At 38.1% G+C, this 14,504-nt stretch overlaps 1 protein-coding gene across 2 annotated transcripts in view; it reads right to left on the reverse strand.

Annotated features, from left to right (window-relative positions):
• The window catches only part of pcdh11 (protocadherin 11), a 131,852-nt gene that overhangs the window by 49,814 nt on the left and 67,534 nt on the right, over positions 1 to 14,504 (reverse strand). Inside the window, exons 5-7 of one of the 2 annotated variants that reach the window (XM_025062961.1) lie at positions 5,495 to 5,530; positions 1,169 to 1,180; positions 1 to 24 (exon numbers count right to left, since the gene is read on the reverse strand). The exon at positions 1 to 24 is cut by the window's left edge and continues 181 nt beyond it. In XM_025062961.1, the coding sequence (XP_024918729.1) occupies positions 1 to 24; positions 1,169 to 1,180; positions 5,495 to 5,530 (72 nt within the window). Of the gene's footprint in view, positions 25 to 1,168; positions 1,181 to 5,494; positions 5,531 to 14,504 lie in introns of those variants that run through there. The other variant, XR_003051894.1, reaches the window with a different exon arrangement.

Consider the following 14,504-nt stretch of genomic DNA (forward strand, 5'->3'; position numbering starts at 1 on the left):
GGATGACACAAGAAAAAATGTTATCTTCTGTTATGAATACTTACTGTTCCTTAGAAAAAAAATAGGTTTCAAATTTTGAGATACATTTAAATATATAATCAAATACAATGACCTGCAGCACTCAGGTTTTGTACTGTGCAATGATTTGGAAAAACTTTAACAAATACAGTATATTCCTATACTTTCCTCCTTTTGTTGTGGCAGCAGTTTGGTTTCAAGAGCTCACGGCAAGAACAGCTTTGAAAATGGCTCATACTCAGGTCTAGAACAAGGACATTCTGACTGGAGAGTCACTCTTTTTAATGCAATCTTTCATAGCTTTGAGCACCATGATTAAATTTTGTTCACTAAAAAGGTGAGGGCAATTATGTTGAAGATTGCGTCCTCAAACTCAGCCTCAATATTTGTGTGCGCAACAACCAACTACAGCTGGAGCTGTGTTTTTTGTAACCATCATTATCTGGGTGAAACAAATAATCTCCAAACAGATGTAATAAACAATTAAACGTTGATCTTTGACCACAGTCGCTGCTGAATCTCTTGCCGTTTGGTGAGAAAAGATAAACAGTCAAGTCGTGCTCCTAACCTCTGTGTAAATTCATGGCTGCATGCGTGTTATTATTAAGGAATACATTCTTCTCGATGCTCCTTTTGGCACCACCACTGTCAATGTAAGATTAATAATAGCATCCTGAATAGTGACAACAACGCTTGTTTACAAGGAGGTGAGTACTGTGGGGCAGCATTTATGAGGGGAATGTTTTTGTCTAATTATATCACCTTTCATTGCTGCTAACATTTTAGCGGTAGACCCAGCTCCTCTTCTTGGTTTTATGAAGAAGATCATATCGTGCGATTGTGACCAATTTAAAACCTTGAACTATTAGCCAAAATGACATCTGGTCTGTGAAGTCTAGTGGATTATATTCCGCTAGATAATAAACTCTGTGACTTTGTATCCTGATAGAAGACAGGATTTGTAGCAGCAGGTTTAGCTGTGTCCTAGTTTTTCGTCTCGCCCGATTCAGACAAAGACACAAAAGGAGTGGAAATATGCGGACACTTTGATTTGTAAAGTCTTAGGGATCAGAGGCGTCTGGGCATATTCTTCTGAAAGGTTCAGGCCTCTTTGATTTCTCTCGAGGTTCACAGAAGTTCATGTGGCGACCTTTCTTTGGATCTGAGAAGAAAACACTTTTTGTACCCAGTGGTGTCTGCAAACATGGAAGCCATCGCTAAAAAACACAATCAGGGGAATGCTGGTTAATTTGTAGGCAGTGGCAATTTCTTTCGCACCCTCTGTTTATTTTTTAATCTTTTGGTAGGGGCTTTTAAAAAAAGGAGGAATAAAGGAAGAATGGATATCTCCACGGTGATGGTAAGGTTGACTTCAGTCACAGAAATTTACGGTATGGCTTCAATTCATGCCCTCATATGATTCCCTTTGTAACATCATACTATATAGGGACATAAAAAACATAAAATATAATTACGCCCCTGCTTCGGTTATTGCGGTGAATTTTATTCCCTCCATTATTCAAACTGATAAGAGAATATTTTTCTCAAGAGCAAATAGTACTGGTGGGGAAATTATCTTAATATTCGTTAGTTCTGAGTAACAAGACCAATACGCAAGTTCATATTTATAAACATCATTAACTCGCCGTCTTTATGCTCAGAGCGGTGGATGTGTCGGAATGAATTTTTTTGCTTCATTCTTTTGTCTCTTTGATATGAGGCTAAGCATGGGTGTAAAGAGAAGAAGAGTCGAATAAAGTCTGCCACTAATGATGGAGAAACAGAAAAACAATTGCACAAAAAGGTTCATTTAAAAACTATCACAGAGTTGACTAACCTAAATCCACATAATTACCACCCTGAAAGCACAACTAAGTACTTTTCAAATGCTCTGGTGGAAAAGTTAGCCAAATGTTCTATTTACTTGAAAATTGTGATTGCTGACACTTGTGAGGACGTTTTGCAGGTCCTTTGAGTGACAGAATATACTGAGTTTCAAAAACGAGTTAGATTTCAATTGAGATTAAGATTAGTGAATATATTGGTCATAGTAAAGGTTAGCAAAGAGGGTTAGGAAATATAGAACGTCTACTGACATGCTAACAAAATGCAACCACCAGAATGTGTGTATGCATTCATTTGTTATAGATAAGGTTCAATAAAAACTATTGCATTTGTGGGTCAAAAATAAAGGGATGGAAATTGGTTAATGGTATTTTTGTTTTGTTTTGAGAATTACCTAAAAGAGTTTAATCAAGCCTTAACTTGAATTATGCGCTGCAACCGTTCCCCTATTTTTCAGATTGCTATCCCTTGAAAGAGATGAACACCACCTTTGCAAATCATATAGTTCTGTGCAACATGTTTGCCTAAGTAGTGTAAATATCCACTTGTTCTCAAGCAGTGTTGGCAGCTGCTTCTCTAAATACTGCATAACGTGCCCAATAGCAAAGCCCAGGTTCTTGCAAAAAGCCCACTTACGGAGGGTTGGCAGCGTTACAACAACCCATGCTTTTTCTCCACATGATTCTAATTATTGGAAACTTGCTCCAACAATGGCACCCAGGATCTATTAAAACAAACAGCTGTCTGTGACAATTAGGACATATTCAATTTGCATATGGAAGTGTCTTCATTTTAGGGCTTTCCAAGCCCATTCAAGTTAGTGCCAGATGTTTAGAACAGGCCTAATCTGGTTCCAAGATACGCTTAACGCAATGCATTTGAGCAATTTCCCAAATTACCACGAAAAACTATTAATTTGGATTAAATAACTGACAGAGACAGAGGGGAAAAAAACATTGATGTCTCAAGACAAATAGGACAAACAAAAAATAAACGTCGCAGGAGTCAAGGTGCACGTTTTTTTCTGAGCTTTATCACTTATTTAAAGAAGCTGCCAGAAATCTATAAAACAAAGACAAGCTGCGGTGAGCGATATCAAGACCAAACAAAGCCTGTTCAGCCAGATAAAACATCGCCTTGAGAAGAATTTACACAGAGATAAAATGAGCAGGAGAGAGAGATGCATGCCAAGTTGTAGCATGTAGCAGGGCAGCCAATGCAACCCCAACACCAATATTTGGTAACCACAGAAGGCAGATGGGGCTGGATTCAGAGGTTAGTGGATTAGAGGTCTCATACACTGAGACCAAAATGAGGGCAGAATGTGAGGCTTCCACCCTGACCCGAGCTCTTTGATTGTTTTGATTGTATATATATGTTATCTCTGACAACCACTCTGTAGACATTGCGGAAAAGTCAGTGCTGCATTAGACGGACTTGGCTGACAACTGCCTCGCTTTGAGTGATAAACAGAGACCACTTAGGAGTGAATCAGGGGAGATCGACTCTGCCTTTTCAGATAAGACTCAGCTCGCAGGCACACCTAGACACGCATAAATCTGTTTGGAGGAGATGTTGATTTGTCATCTCGTACATCACCAACGTTCAGATAAAAGGAAACGAAAAATGAAATCAGCTCAGAATCCGGGACAAAAATTAAAAGCTATTTGTTTCTGTTCTTTTTCGTTTATTTACTCTTCTTTTTTCATTTGTTATATTTTCTTTTCTCTCTTCCCTTTTCCTTTCTTCTCCTCTCCTCTCCTCCTCTTTGTGGACACTCTGTTCCAAAGTCTCCCATTATGTGTGAGGTGAATATGCCACTGTTTGCGAGGAGAAGAGTTAACAGGAACAGGCTTGAGGGAGGTGATAATAACATGTGGGTTGGGAGATTACTGGGTTATCTAATGAATTCTGATCAAATGAATCTGTTTTTGAGTCACTGGCTGATCTCCTCTGTGTAACAGGAACTATGACAGTATTATTACAGCCTGCTCTCTGGTCCTAAAATAACAATGCAATAGCCTAAATACAAGCATCAGATGAAAAAAAAAAAAAAGGCCAAACGCTGTAATAAAGCACAATGAAAAACAGGAAGAGTGCAGTTTTATAATGGGACTAAAACACATTAAAACAAAAGAAAAACCTCAGAGACACAACCATTATTAACAATGTTCCTGTTCTTCATTGTTAAGTAAGTCCTTTGAGAATACAGCCACTGTTTTAATGACTTGTATTTACATTGTGAATGGAACACATAGGTATCTTAGACTATAACACGTGTGTTCGGGGGCAGCTGTGACTCAGCAGCAACAGCAGGGTCATGGGTTCAAACTCCTTTCCTGAGCACTGCCAGTAGATAGATGGCAACACCTGTAGTGTAAAGAGCTGTTCACCAGGGTTGAAAGCTGCTGTATAAGTACACAGTATTTGCCATTTGTTCAGGAGGTTATTGAGGTTAGTTATTTATGGCACGTCAACATTATACAAGTAGGCTATAGAGACAGGCAAATTGTTATTGCTTTCAAGAACAAGCCTGTATGATATAAAATAATATTCTAATTTCCTCACTCCAGATTTTATCAGGCTATGGTCAGTGATTCAGGTTACAGCAGCAGCCTCACAAGATGAAACTTTATGAAAAAGAACAAAGCAATTTCACAGAGAGATATAAAAGTAAAACTACTCTTAGGCTAAAGGCTTTTGCCAAATATGCTTTTGGTAATTGTGCCCCACTTTTTGATTTTTTTTTTTTAATTTTTTTTCCCCCTTTTTTTTTTTTTTTTTTAATTCTGTATCCACATTTTTGCTTTTGTTATGTATTAATAAATCCATTTTCTAGCCAAGGTCTTTTTTCTCTTACTGAAAAGTTAACATCATTTTCCTCCAACTAATCAAGTGACATTGTATTTTGGGTGGGTATCTTTGTTTCTTGCTTTGCTGAAAATGGTGACTTTATTGAAATGCACCGTGTATATACTGTGTCTACACTGCTGTTGCTACTATGTGTCTAGCCTGCTGCTGTAACCACTGAACTTATCTTGTCAATCCCAAGGCTATAATATTTTATAGTTTGAAAATATTATTCAAGTTAGGCTTTTTCCTTATTTTTGTATTTATTTAGTATTATTTTTCACTCCTTGTACTGAATTAAAGAAAAATAATCACCTGCTCATTATTGCCAAACGTTAGCGCCATCTGTTTTCGCTATGATGTGTATTTTGTCCTCAATTCTTAGTCACGTAATCACTCCACACTCCTGCCATCTCTGACTCTAATATTTTAAAAGATGTTCATCAATAAAATCAGCACAGATATTATTGCAACGTTTATTTGAATTGGCAATGATTTGCAAAAGTCCTTAAACTTTTAATCTCAAAATAATGTGCAATAATGAGACAATTTATTATTTTTGAAATATTCCAATATTTTAACGGTTGTATAACACGCCCCACAGAAGTCAAATATTTTAAATTGGCATTGAGTTCTGTTCGGTTTCTATACATATAGTTTCCCAGCAGTTGAGACGTTAGCGGTGACATGCAGCTTTGCAGTAGGTGTGTCTTATATAATGCTGCTGTAACAACCCAAATACCCAGATGCTCATGCAAGAAGAATACTGTAGAAGACTTACATTCACCGAGGTTATCTTGCCGAGCTGACAGGCCTCCTGCAAGGACAGAGGAGCAGTCATTTCACATCCCAACTTTTTAAAGTCAGTCAGAGTTCACAGTTCACAACATCGCAGTCTTTTTCTTTCATTGAGAATTTTAATAAATATTGATTTAAACATCTCTGTAATGCAAAGAACAGAGCAAACACACGCTATAAATCTGACACTCATAAAAATATTGTCTCTACATGTCAGCAAGGAAAGTGAACAGAATATTAAACGCTGCTTCAAAAAATTAACAATAAACACTGACAAGCTTCTAAATTAGGAACAAAAGACACCCACAAGCCTGCAAAATAGCATCCTCCCTCTGGGGACTGAGATAACTCTGGGAAAGATAAGACTATTTAATTTTTAATCACCAATTTTGTTTTCTTTGTTCTATGTACAATCGTCTGAGTACATGACTTGATTTGTTAAGAAAATGAAAGAGGTCTGGCAGGCAACGTGCAGTAGGGCCGGGACGCAGCAGACCACCGGGGTGGAACAGTCGACAGTGTTGACGTCAACAGATTATCCCAGTGTAATTGTTCACTGAGGGACACTGTTACTGACTGAGCGGGAGAAAACGATTCATCTAAGACTAAATGAGACCTCGGTGTGAACGACTGATTGAAATTAGAAAGTGAAGTCCCTCAAGTACCGACAAGTAATTCCATTTTACATATAAATTACACTGTGGTCCATGTTTTTATTAATATGTTATTTATGTTGGTAACTATTAAATTATACAATTTTTTAATAAAATGAGGAAACAATTTATAGTTAGGCGTATGCTGTGTGTGGTATATCACTGTGTAGACTGGCAGGGGGTGAACTCTCTGTCATCAACATGTTTGTCTCTTTAATGACTGCAAATTCAACGCTTCATAAACATTGCAATATGGTTTTCTCTCGCACTCTGTCTGTGTTTGTGTGTGTGTGTGTATTATTAAGAAGTAGTACACAAAATCTTTGGCTCCATTCATGGGTATTATATCAAATGATATGTATGATTAAAAACAGGGAAGAACATTTGCTACTACATTTGCTTTCCTTTGAACAGAAATACAGAAAATGATTCTCCCCAGACAGTTTGGAACTTGGTGCCGTTTTCATCAATAATTATTTTACTCTCACTGCGGTTTTCTGGGTATTACTTTCTGTAACAAGTGAAGTGCATACCAGGAGGATTTTCGATATAACCACCGGGGGAAAAACCCAGTAGGTGTCAGTAATGCAATTGTAAGGTGCAGAACTGCTGGTTCTTAGTGACAGAAGAAGAAGAAGAAGTAAAGACGAACCCAACCCATGGCCCTGGTAAAGACTTTTTTGATCTTTTTTTTTTTCAAACCCAGAGTTTTTAGGCATCGGGGCTGGGGCTGGCTACCGTTTGTGTCCACTCATCTTAATGCCACAGGTAAAGACCACAGCTTTGTGTCTAATGATATGCATGTCTTTATATCCAGAGGACACTCTGTAATAGGGAATTGACAACAGATTTTTTTCACATTGACCAATTTGAAAATAAAGTCGAGTTGACAAGTAATTTCATGACATCATCACATTGGAGGAACTACAGAGACAAACAAGTAATGAGCATGGAACTCTCAATATATTACTTTCTTCAACTTGCAAAGGCTTTTGCTAATGCAGATAACACAGAAATCAGTTGTCACACCTCAAGTCACATTTTTAGTCTTGGCTGTTTGTCAGATTCGTCCTTCAGGACCGACTGAACAGGGATCCTCTACTGATGTAGCTGCTCACATTCTTCTTTCCTTGCACTTTTTACCAATGATGGGTGGCCTGGTGTGTCCTTGTGCACCACTTGACATTACCATCCATTTTATGAAGTGATTATGACTATTAGTTAAGTCAGGGTTAAAAAATATCCAATCAATAAGCCAATCAGAGGTGAAAAGTAAGTTGGTACACAACTCCTCAGAGGAGACGTCAACTTATGCCACTCACGTCGCCAATTTATTTTTTTCTGTCAATGCTCTCGTCTGTAATGACCTGAACATACAGCAGCCCTTGTTTCTTGTGGATTATGTTTTTAATCATCATAAAGGAATGTATTTCAATTTAAAAAAAGATTCATTTTTTGGCTTTGAAAGTGTACTCATACCAGCTGCAGCCCAGGAAGTGGAGCCATGTGTTGATGAACACTCTTGATGAGCTACAGTAATTGAAGGAACCCACATACTCCAGCTTAAATAGGTAAACTTCAGCAGTTACCAGGACAAGCTGACAAACTTGCTCAAGCTGCTGCGGCGTTAACCCATTTTCCCTCTGCTGAGAACACCAACTTTTGTCTGCTGTGTTTGAGGGACAACTCATTTGCATCCACTGACTGGTCATTTAAAGCAACATTTTACTTTAAAGGTGCCATCAAGCAGTTGTTTCCTTTTCCATGTAATGTTTTATTCAACATCTTGTGACACGTACTACAAGACCTCGACAGCCAATTAAATATATGATAATGTACAGTAAGGATCTGAGAAGGTGACCTGTGCTTGTCTCGCGTTTAGACGATATCCCAATATAGCTCTTTTATATCTGATTTTTTTTTTTGCTTTTGTCCCTGCGGTTTGGTCAGTGACCTTCTTCCTCTATGTACGCCTCTCAAACTAGCACTTTCAAAGTGCCCAGATGTAAGTGCAGCAGAGAGTCAGGCTAAAGATAAGTGCATTTGTTGCCGAAACACATCAAAGTACAGAAAGACGTCTTAGTGAGCAAAAGACAGTGTAGCTCGCACCAGTCCTTTGATCGCATGCGGCACACTGATCATTAGAATATTGGATAAATAATTGATTAAAAACAGTAGATTTTTATTGTGCCGTGTTTCAAAATCTAAGTGCATCTCAATTGTTTGAGACATTGGCTGCAAAATAGATGAAATGTAAATGTAAAAAGTCAAGAAAAAGGAACTGCTCAAAGTCGCAACACAGTATATACAGTGTTCATAACCCTAACCTATGTGATGTCATACATAAAAAAAAAATAAAAAAATTCCAGTCACTTTTACAGTGGGGAACACAATATTTTGTCTTTTGGAATCCAGTCACGGGCTGGATTGGTTTATTGGGCTGAAATCGGCCCACAGGCCGACAGTTGAAAATCACTGCACAATAGGCTTCTCATGAAGTACAAGTCAAAACTTTATATTTATGGGTAAACGTTGTTTCTACGAGTGTAGGGGACTGGATGGTTAAAATATTACAGTATATTGTCAGAAAAAATGTAAGGCTGTAGTTTATAGGAGGAAGGAAGTAAAACCACTATAGACACATCAGGGATATTAAAAAGACAGTTTTCCATCATCTTTTGTACACAGTCTACTTAATCGATCTCCCTGGGCACTTATACATTTACATTTAAAGTATAAAAGTGAATATAAATTACTTTTGCAGTTACATCTACTGGAGAACTACATCTTTATTCATTACTCTAACTGCTTTGCTCTCGGTCTGGAAAATAGGGGGGTTGACCTTACATTCATTATGATAAGAAAATTCTCCCATTGTGGAGCCATAACAAACACAGCCCCATGCTCAGAAATATGTGTCATGGCAAAGTTATTATTATGGCTTTTCGCTGCCTCCCACAAAGCAGTATATTTGGATGTAAATACCTTTTGAAGGTGAGGAGGAGAGGCACAGAGCAGGACAAAAAGACAGGAAGAATGCCAGCCACAGCCACAGTCTCTCCAGCTGCCAAAGCCTACTTCTGCTTATTCCACATTTGTTATGACTTTGACATAGAGTTCACTGGCGAGACTCCTCCAAAGTGCTGCTTTTCAATTTAACTAGTCTCTCTGTAAGAAGTTGGTGGGGAAAATAATGGTCAAGATGGACTTGTCTGGGCTGCTCTGTATTCCATAAATTTCAGCAAAGCACTACAGTCTATGAATTAAGCTGTTTGGAGAGGGCGTGAGAGAGATGGAGCGTCTCCTGCTATCAAGTGCCCTTTCCCATAACAAGACGGACGCATTCCTAAACAGAAAAAATCTACGTTAGCATCGTCAGGTGGAAGTGTCACAAACACTCACATTCAGACATATGTGTGTGTGTCAGCAACATTCACAGCATAGAAACTTGGACGTGGACTCCATCTGCTCATGTGTGTAAAGCACCAGAGGCACGAGTGTCTCCTCTCAGCCAAGAAGCAGCGGGCAGAGTTCAAGTTTACATCCCTTATAATTCTGGCAAATGCAGCGTGTCTTAGGCAGTGTGATAGGACTGTTGCAAACAAAACACCTCCTCATCAAAAGAGGGAGACGGGGGAGGCTAATAAAGTCTTCAATATACTTAAGTGTAGCCTCAGATAAATAGAATCCCCATTTCACTCTGTGTCGGTGTTCAGTTGTCCAAAGTGTATTGATGTGAGTATTGACATTCAATAAAGGGAAGCCCTTTTTGCAAACCACACAGGGTGGTGTAAATCCTGCACACTTATTGAGTGTGCACAAGAAGCAACTTTCCACTAACCCAATTACTAGACAGCAATGATGTCGCAATGTGTTCGAACCAACTTTGATTTACAAGTGGACAACATGTTGCCTTTTTGTTAGCTTATTATTATTAAGTGGTCTGTTTATGTGTTTCTCCCTGGACGCCGACCCCCTTCCTCTCCACACACGCATACACACACCTTTATTCACTCTCAGTGAGGTATTGATCTTCTCAGTGCACCAGCCCCTCCTGATTTCATTAGACTAGCTGCTGTTAATTACTCCACACCATAACCTTTTGCTGTTTCATTTGGACCGACAAATTGGGCGAATTAAAAAGAGGGGAGGCAGAAGAGAAAATACGCTCTCTGGCAGCTTTAGCGAGGACCCCCCTCCCTCTCTGTGGCAATTCTGTCAGAATCCCCAAGTGGCAAAATAATTAAAAAAGTTCATCAATGTTCTCTTTGCTCATCAAATTATGCAGAAGGAGGCTACTCCAGTAATTGTGGTAAAAAGATTCACTTATGAAAACCATGCAGGCAAAATGGTCCAGGGGAGTTGGTTGAATTATGTCCTTTTTTTTCTTTTCATTTTTTCATTTTTTGTTGTAAGAGATTTCATATCCTCCCACAGTTTCACCATTAAACCCATTTTACCCATCTATGCTCATTTATTTGCAGGATCCTTTTTCTGTCATGGCTACCGTCCGATTTTTACTCCGCATTGAATTAAATTTCAGCACAATCCAGAGTGACGTTCCAATTTGTCCTCCTGGAGAAGGTATCAGGTAGACTCACAGAGACACATGGCTGCAAAGCCATAATTAGACTTAATTCAGTGCCTTATTTCATGAGATTACATGCACAGTGCATGGCATCCAAAGCACACTTTAAACACAGGGGATGTAATTGATTAACCAGAGGAGAGTGGGAACCACATGGTGAGAATGATGCTGTGGATCCATGCTGAATCAATATTGCCACTTCCTACACATTGAGGGATTATTGACAGAAATTACAACCAGCTGTAATTACTGACTTACAATCACATGCACTAGGATATTTTTCTGGCTCGGTGCTTTTAAGCATTAAAAGAGCCACTGCCATGGGTGCCTACAAGCTTACCTTCATTAAAGTGGGCCAGTGGATATACCTCCCTATATTGCTAGTTAGATTTATAGGATCTTCTGGATCCTTAATATGAGAGATGTCCTCTCGTCTCCTCTGCTCTCCTCAAGGTTGAACAAGTTCTAGTTGAGCAGATTCAACATGATGCAGAAGCAGCTATTCATACAGTAGTAGTCCCTTTGGCTGAGATAATAACTTCATCATAATTAGCTGGTGGTGCTCGGGAGTGTTGAATTGTCAGTTGCATTGGGATCTGAGCTGATTTATTGCTTGATTTAATTATGTATCAAAATTCAATTAGACATGCTTTCAACCACATTCAAAGTGAGTTTTGTCAAGCTGTCCCCTGGAATCAGAGGCAACTTGAAGGACATCCTTCAAACCACTCTGACATCTAACTCAATAATTATCACTTACAACTCATCATTCATGTGCTACAAGATGAAGAAGTGAAAAGAATTTAAAAAAAGAAAACAGTTTCGGTAAGACGCGTTTCATCTCTCGATCACTTGTGTCATGTTCTGGCTAATATCAAACAGCATCAAACACCATGAGATGGAATTGACACAGGTGTGATGTGAAGGAGGTTGTAAGTACTTTACTAAATGAAGAAATTTTACAAAATGGTCCAAGTTGCATCTAAAAAGAAAAACCAGAATGGAGTTTAGACCTTTGCTTCCCTCAGTCCCTGCTAATTTCACCTACAGTCTAAAGCACTGGGAAAAAAAGGCAAAAGTGTTGCATGAGGCTCCATAAGCTCCCTTTTTTTGCTGCTGTGAAAATTTAGAATGACACGGTGTCTGTGGTAAAGACGCCAGAGAAGGAAGCCAGAAGTATCTGAGTGAAGAGCAGTATTTTGGCCGTGCTGTAAATATAGTTAGCAACAACACCTTGGTGATACTGTGTAAAAGATTTCCAACTCTCAGCAGTGAATTTTATGAAACATCAGGTCAGTTGGATGAAAGAAACCTTTTTATATGGTGTGAACGGCCGACTTTTCTCAAAGCTGTTCATCCCTCAATCATTTTATTGGGCTTTTTTAGTAACTGTTCTAATCAATAATGTAAAACTATTTCCTGGAATTGTATATTGTAAAATAACCATTATATCCTTTACAGGTGTACTACAAAACAGAAATTTCAGAAAAGTAAAACAAACCTAATTATTAATGGTAAAATGATTAATCTAATTAGATTAGAATAATTTGGGTTGAACTATTAACCCCCCCCCCCCCAAATTTGGGCTTTTATTAAACACAGATTTATCTTAAGTAACGTAAACGGTAGACTATGTCATAAAAACGTATAACTTTTAACAAAACGGACACTACATAGTAAAGCTACACTGTACATTTAGAATAATTTGATGTTTTTTTGGTAAAAACAAGTGTAGAAACACTGTGTTTCTGACTTTACAGTCAAAGGCACAATAGTCAGAAGAGAAAATAGGAAAAAAAAATGTTTTCCGATCTCGAGCTACAATGTCAGATAGCTTGAGGATGTGATAGAACATGAGTGCATGCTGCTATTAGGAGACAGAGAGAGGGAGGAAGACTGAGAGGGAGAGAGGGAGAGAGAGGCAAACAAACAGCAGAACTTTCTAGAATTTACTGAGAATAAAAAAACTGATGCTGCCACAAAAAAAGGTAGAAATACAAGTAGAAACAATGGGCTAAAGAACTGTTGTGTCATTGGTGCAGAGAACATGGTGATGCTGACAAACATGACAGCTTCAGAAATAGTTTGACTAGGTAACCCTTGTATTGCTGTCACTTTTGGTAACCTCCGGTTTCCTTTGGGTCAAACTGAACCAAGACTTGATTTTTATTTCCTTTTTTGTCCTATGGAAACTTCAAAAATACATCTTTTACTTATTAATTTCACGAATTAATTAAGAACCTTTACATGTTACCTTGACAGGCTCAGTCAGAATACGCCATATCCTGTTCGCTTAATGGCGAACAGAGCTGAGAATATGTTTTATTGTGACACTCAAAAATACCCAGAATCAGAACCTTTATTTGCTCCCTTTATATATTTTTTATTCTCATTTGTTTTGCAGTTTGTCTCTGTTTTTTAGCAAAACCTTGTCTACGATGACAAGACGTCGATGCTGCTGGCAGAAAAATGAACCACAAGGATAACATAAAGTGATGGAGTAATTGAATGAGCTGCAGTGATGGAGCCATCCAGGAGCAAAGAGGTGCATTAATGTAGTTTTAATGTCCCACGCCACTATGCATATGATTAAACTTGGTTTACATCTATTTTTATTACATTAGATATTGATCATTTCAAACAACATTAAGATCTAAAACAGCACCAGGGTAATCTGTTAAAAAACTAGGCCATGCTTTGAAAAATACAACACCCTGTGCTGCTGATACTGAGCAGGGTAGATCAATAGAGTTCACATTAAATTTTGATCATCAGCATCATCTGTAAAACAAGTTTAGGTTTTTCAGGGTTTTTACCCTTTATACATTCAATTTTAATGATCACATGTCTAAACCAAAAGCATCTTACAATGTCTTAAGTCAAAGATTTGTCTAATAAGGCCTCACTCATCCTGCCACCTGACATACATACAGTAAATGTTATATTAATTTGTACAGCTTGGATCAAAAATTCAAAATAAAAAAAATATTAATAAAGTATAAATGCTGTAGCACTGACCTAGAATTGTTGAAAATAAATATCTGAAAGACAGATGAGTGGACAGTGGATTACAAACACAGTCCTGTCTCATGTCATGAAAACACAATGTATTCAGCTGCTATCTTTAAAGATCGGCCTCCCTTAGCAAGATGGTACATATAATGAAGTGACCATTAAGTGCACTGTCAAAGGCAGAACATGGCAGAGGAAGGAGAAGGGTTGGCCCCTTGATGTGTCAAAACTTCAGTTCTTCTGGGTTTCCCATTAGTGTTGCCTTGTTAATCTGTTTGATCTTTCTACCAAAGAAAAGCCTCTGACACTTTTCTCCACTCAGATTGACAGAGGCATTGTCCACAGAGTGTGATGTGCTGCGACATACTGTATCACAGGCCTGTGTTTGAAGCTTATTGTCAGATCATTGTCTTGCACTGAAAAGCACAAAAGATGCTTTTGAATTATTCTCAGATCGCCTGTAGAAAAGAAAACCTTGAGTCTCTTTTCCCGCTGCAAAGCCAGTTCTTGAAAATGGAATCATTCTGAAGAGTCAATAGAAACTATAATATGTACATTGAAAATGTGTGTCATATTTTTGGTTTTTTTAGTTGTTTGTAAATCTGTCACTATTTTAAAAAATTGATACCTAAAACAAATGAAAGTTTTAACCACTTGCCCACATTTCTACTACAAGTTACAGTACCTCAGCAAGTCTTTGAGGAATGATCTTTCTATACCTGAACTTTAACTGTTAAACT

The sequence above is a fragment of the Cynoglossus semilaevis genome, chromosome 15 (genome assembly GCF_000523025.1).
Source record: "Cynoglossus semilaevis isolate Cse_v1.0 chromosome 15, Cse_v1.0, whole genome shotgun sequence".
Classification (NCBI taxonomy): Eukaryota; Metazoa; Chordata; class Actinopteri; order Pleuronectiformes; family Cynoglossidae; genus Cynoglossus; species Cynoglossus semilaevis.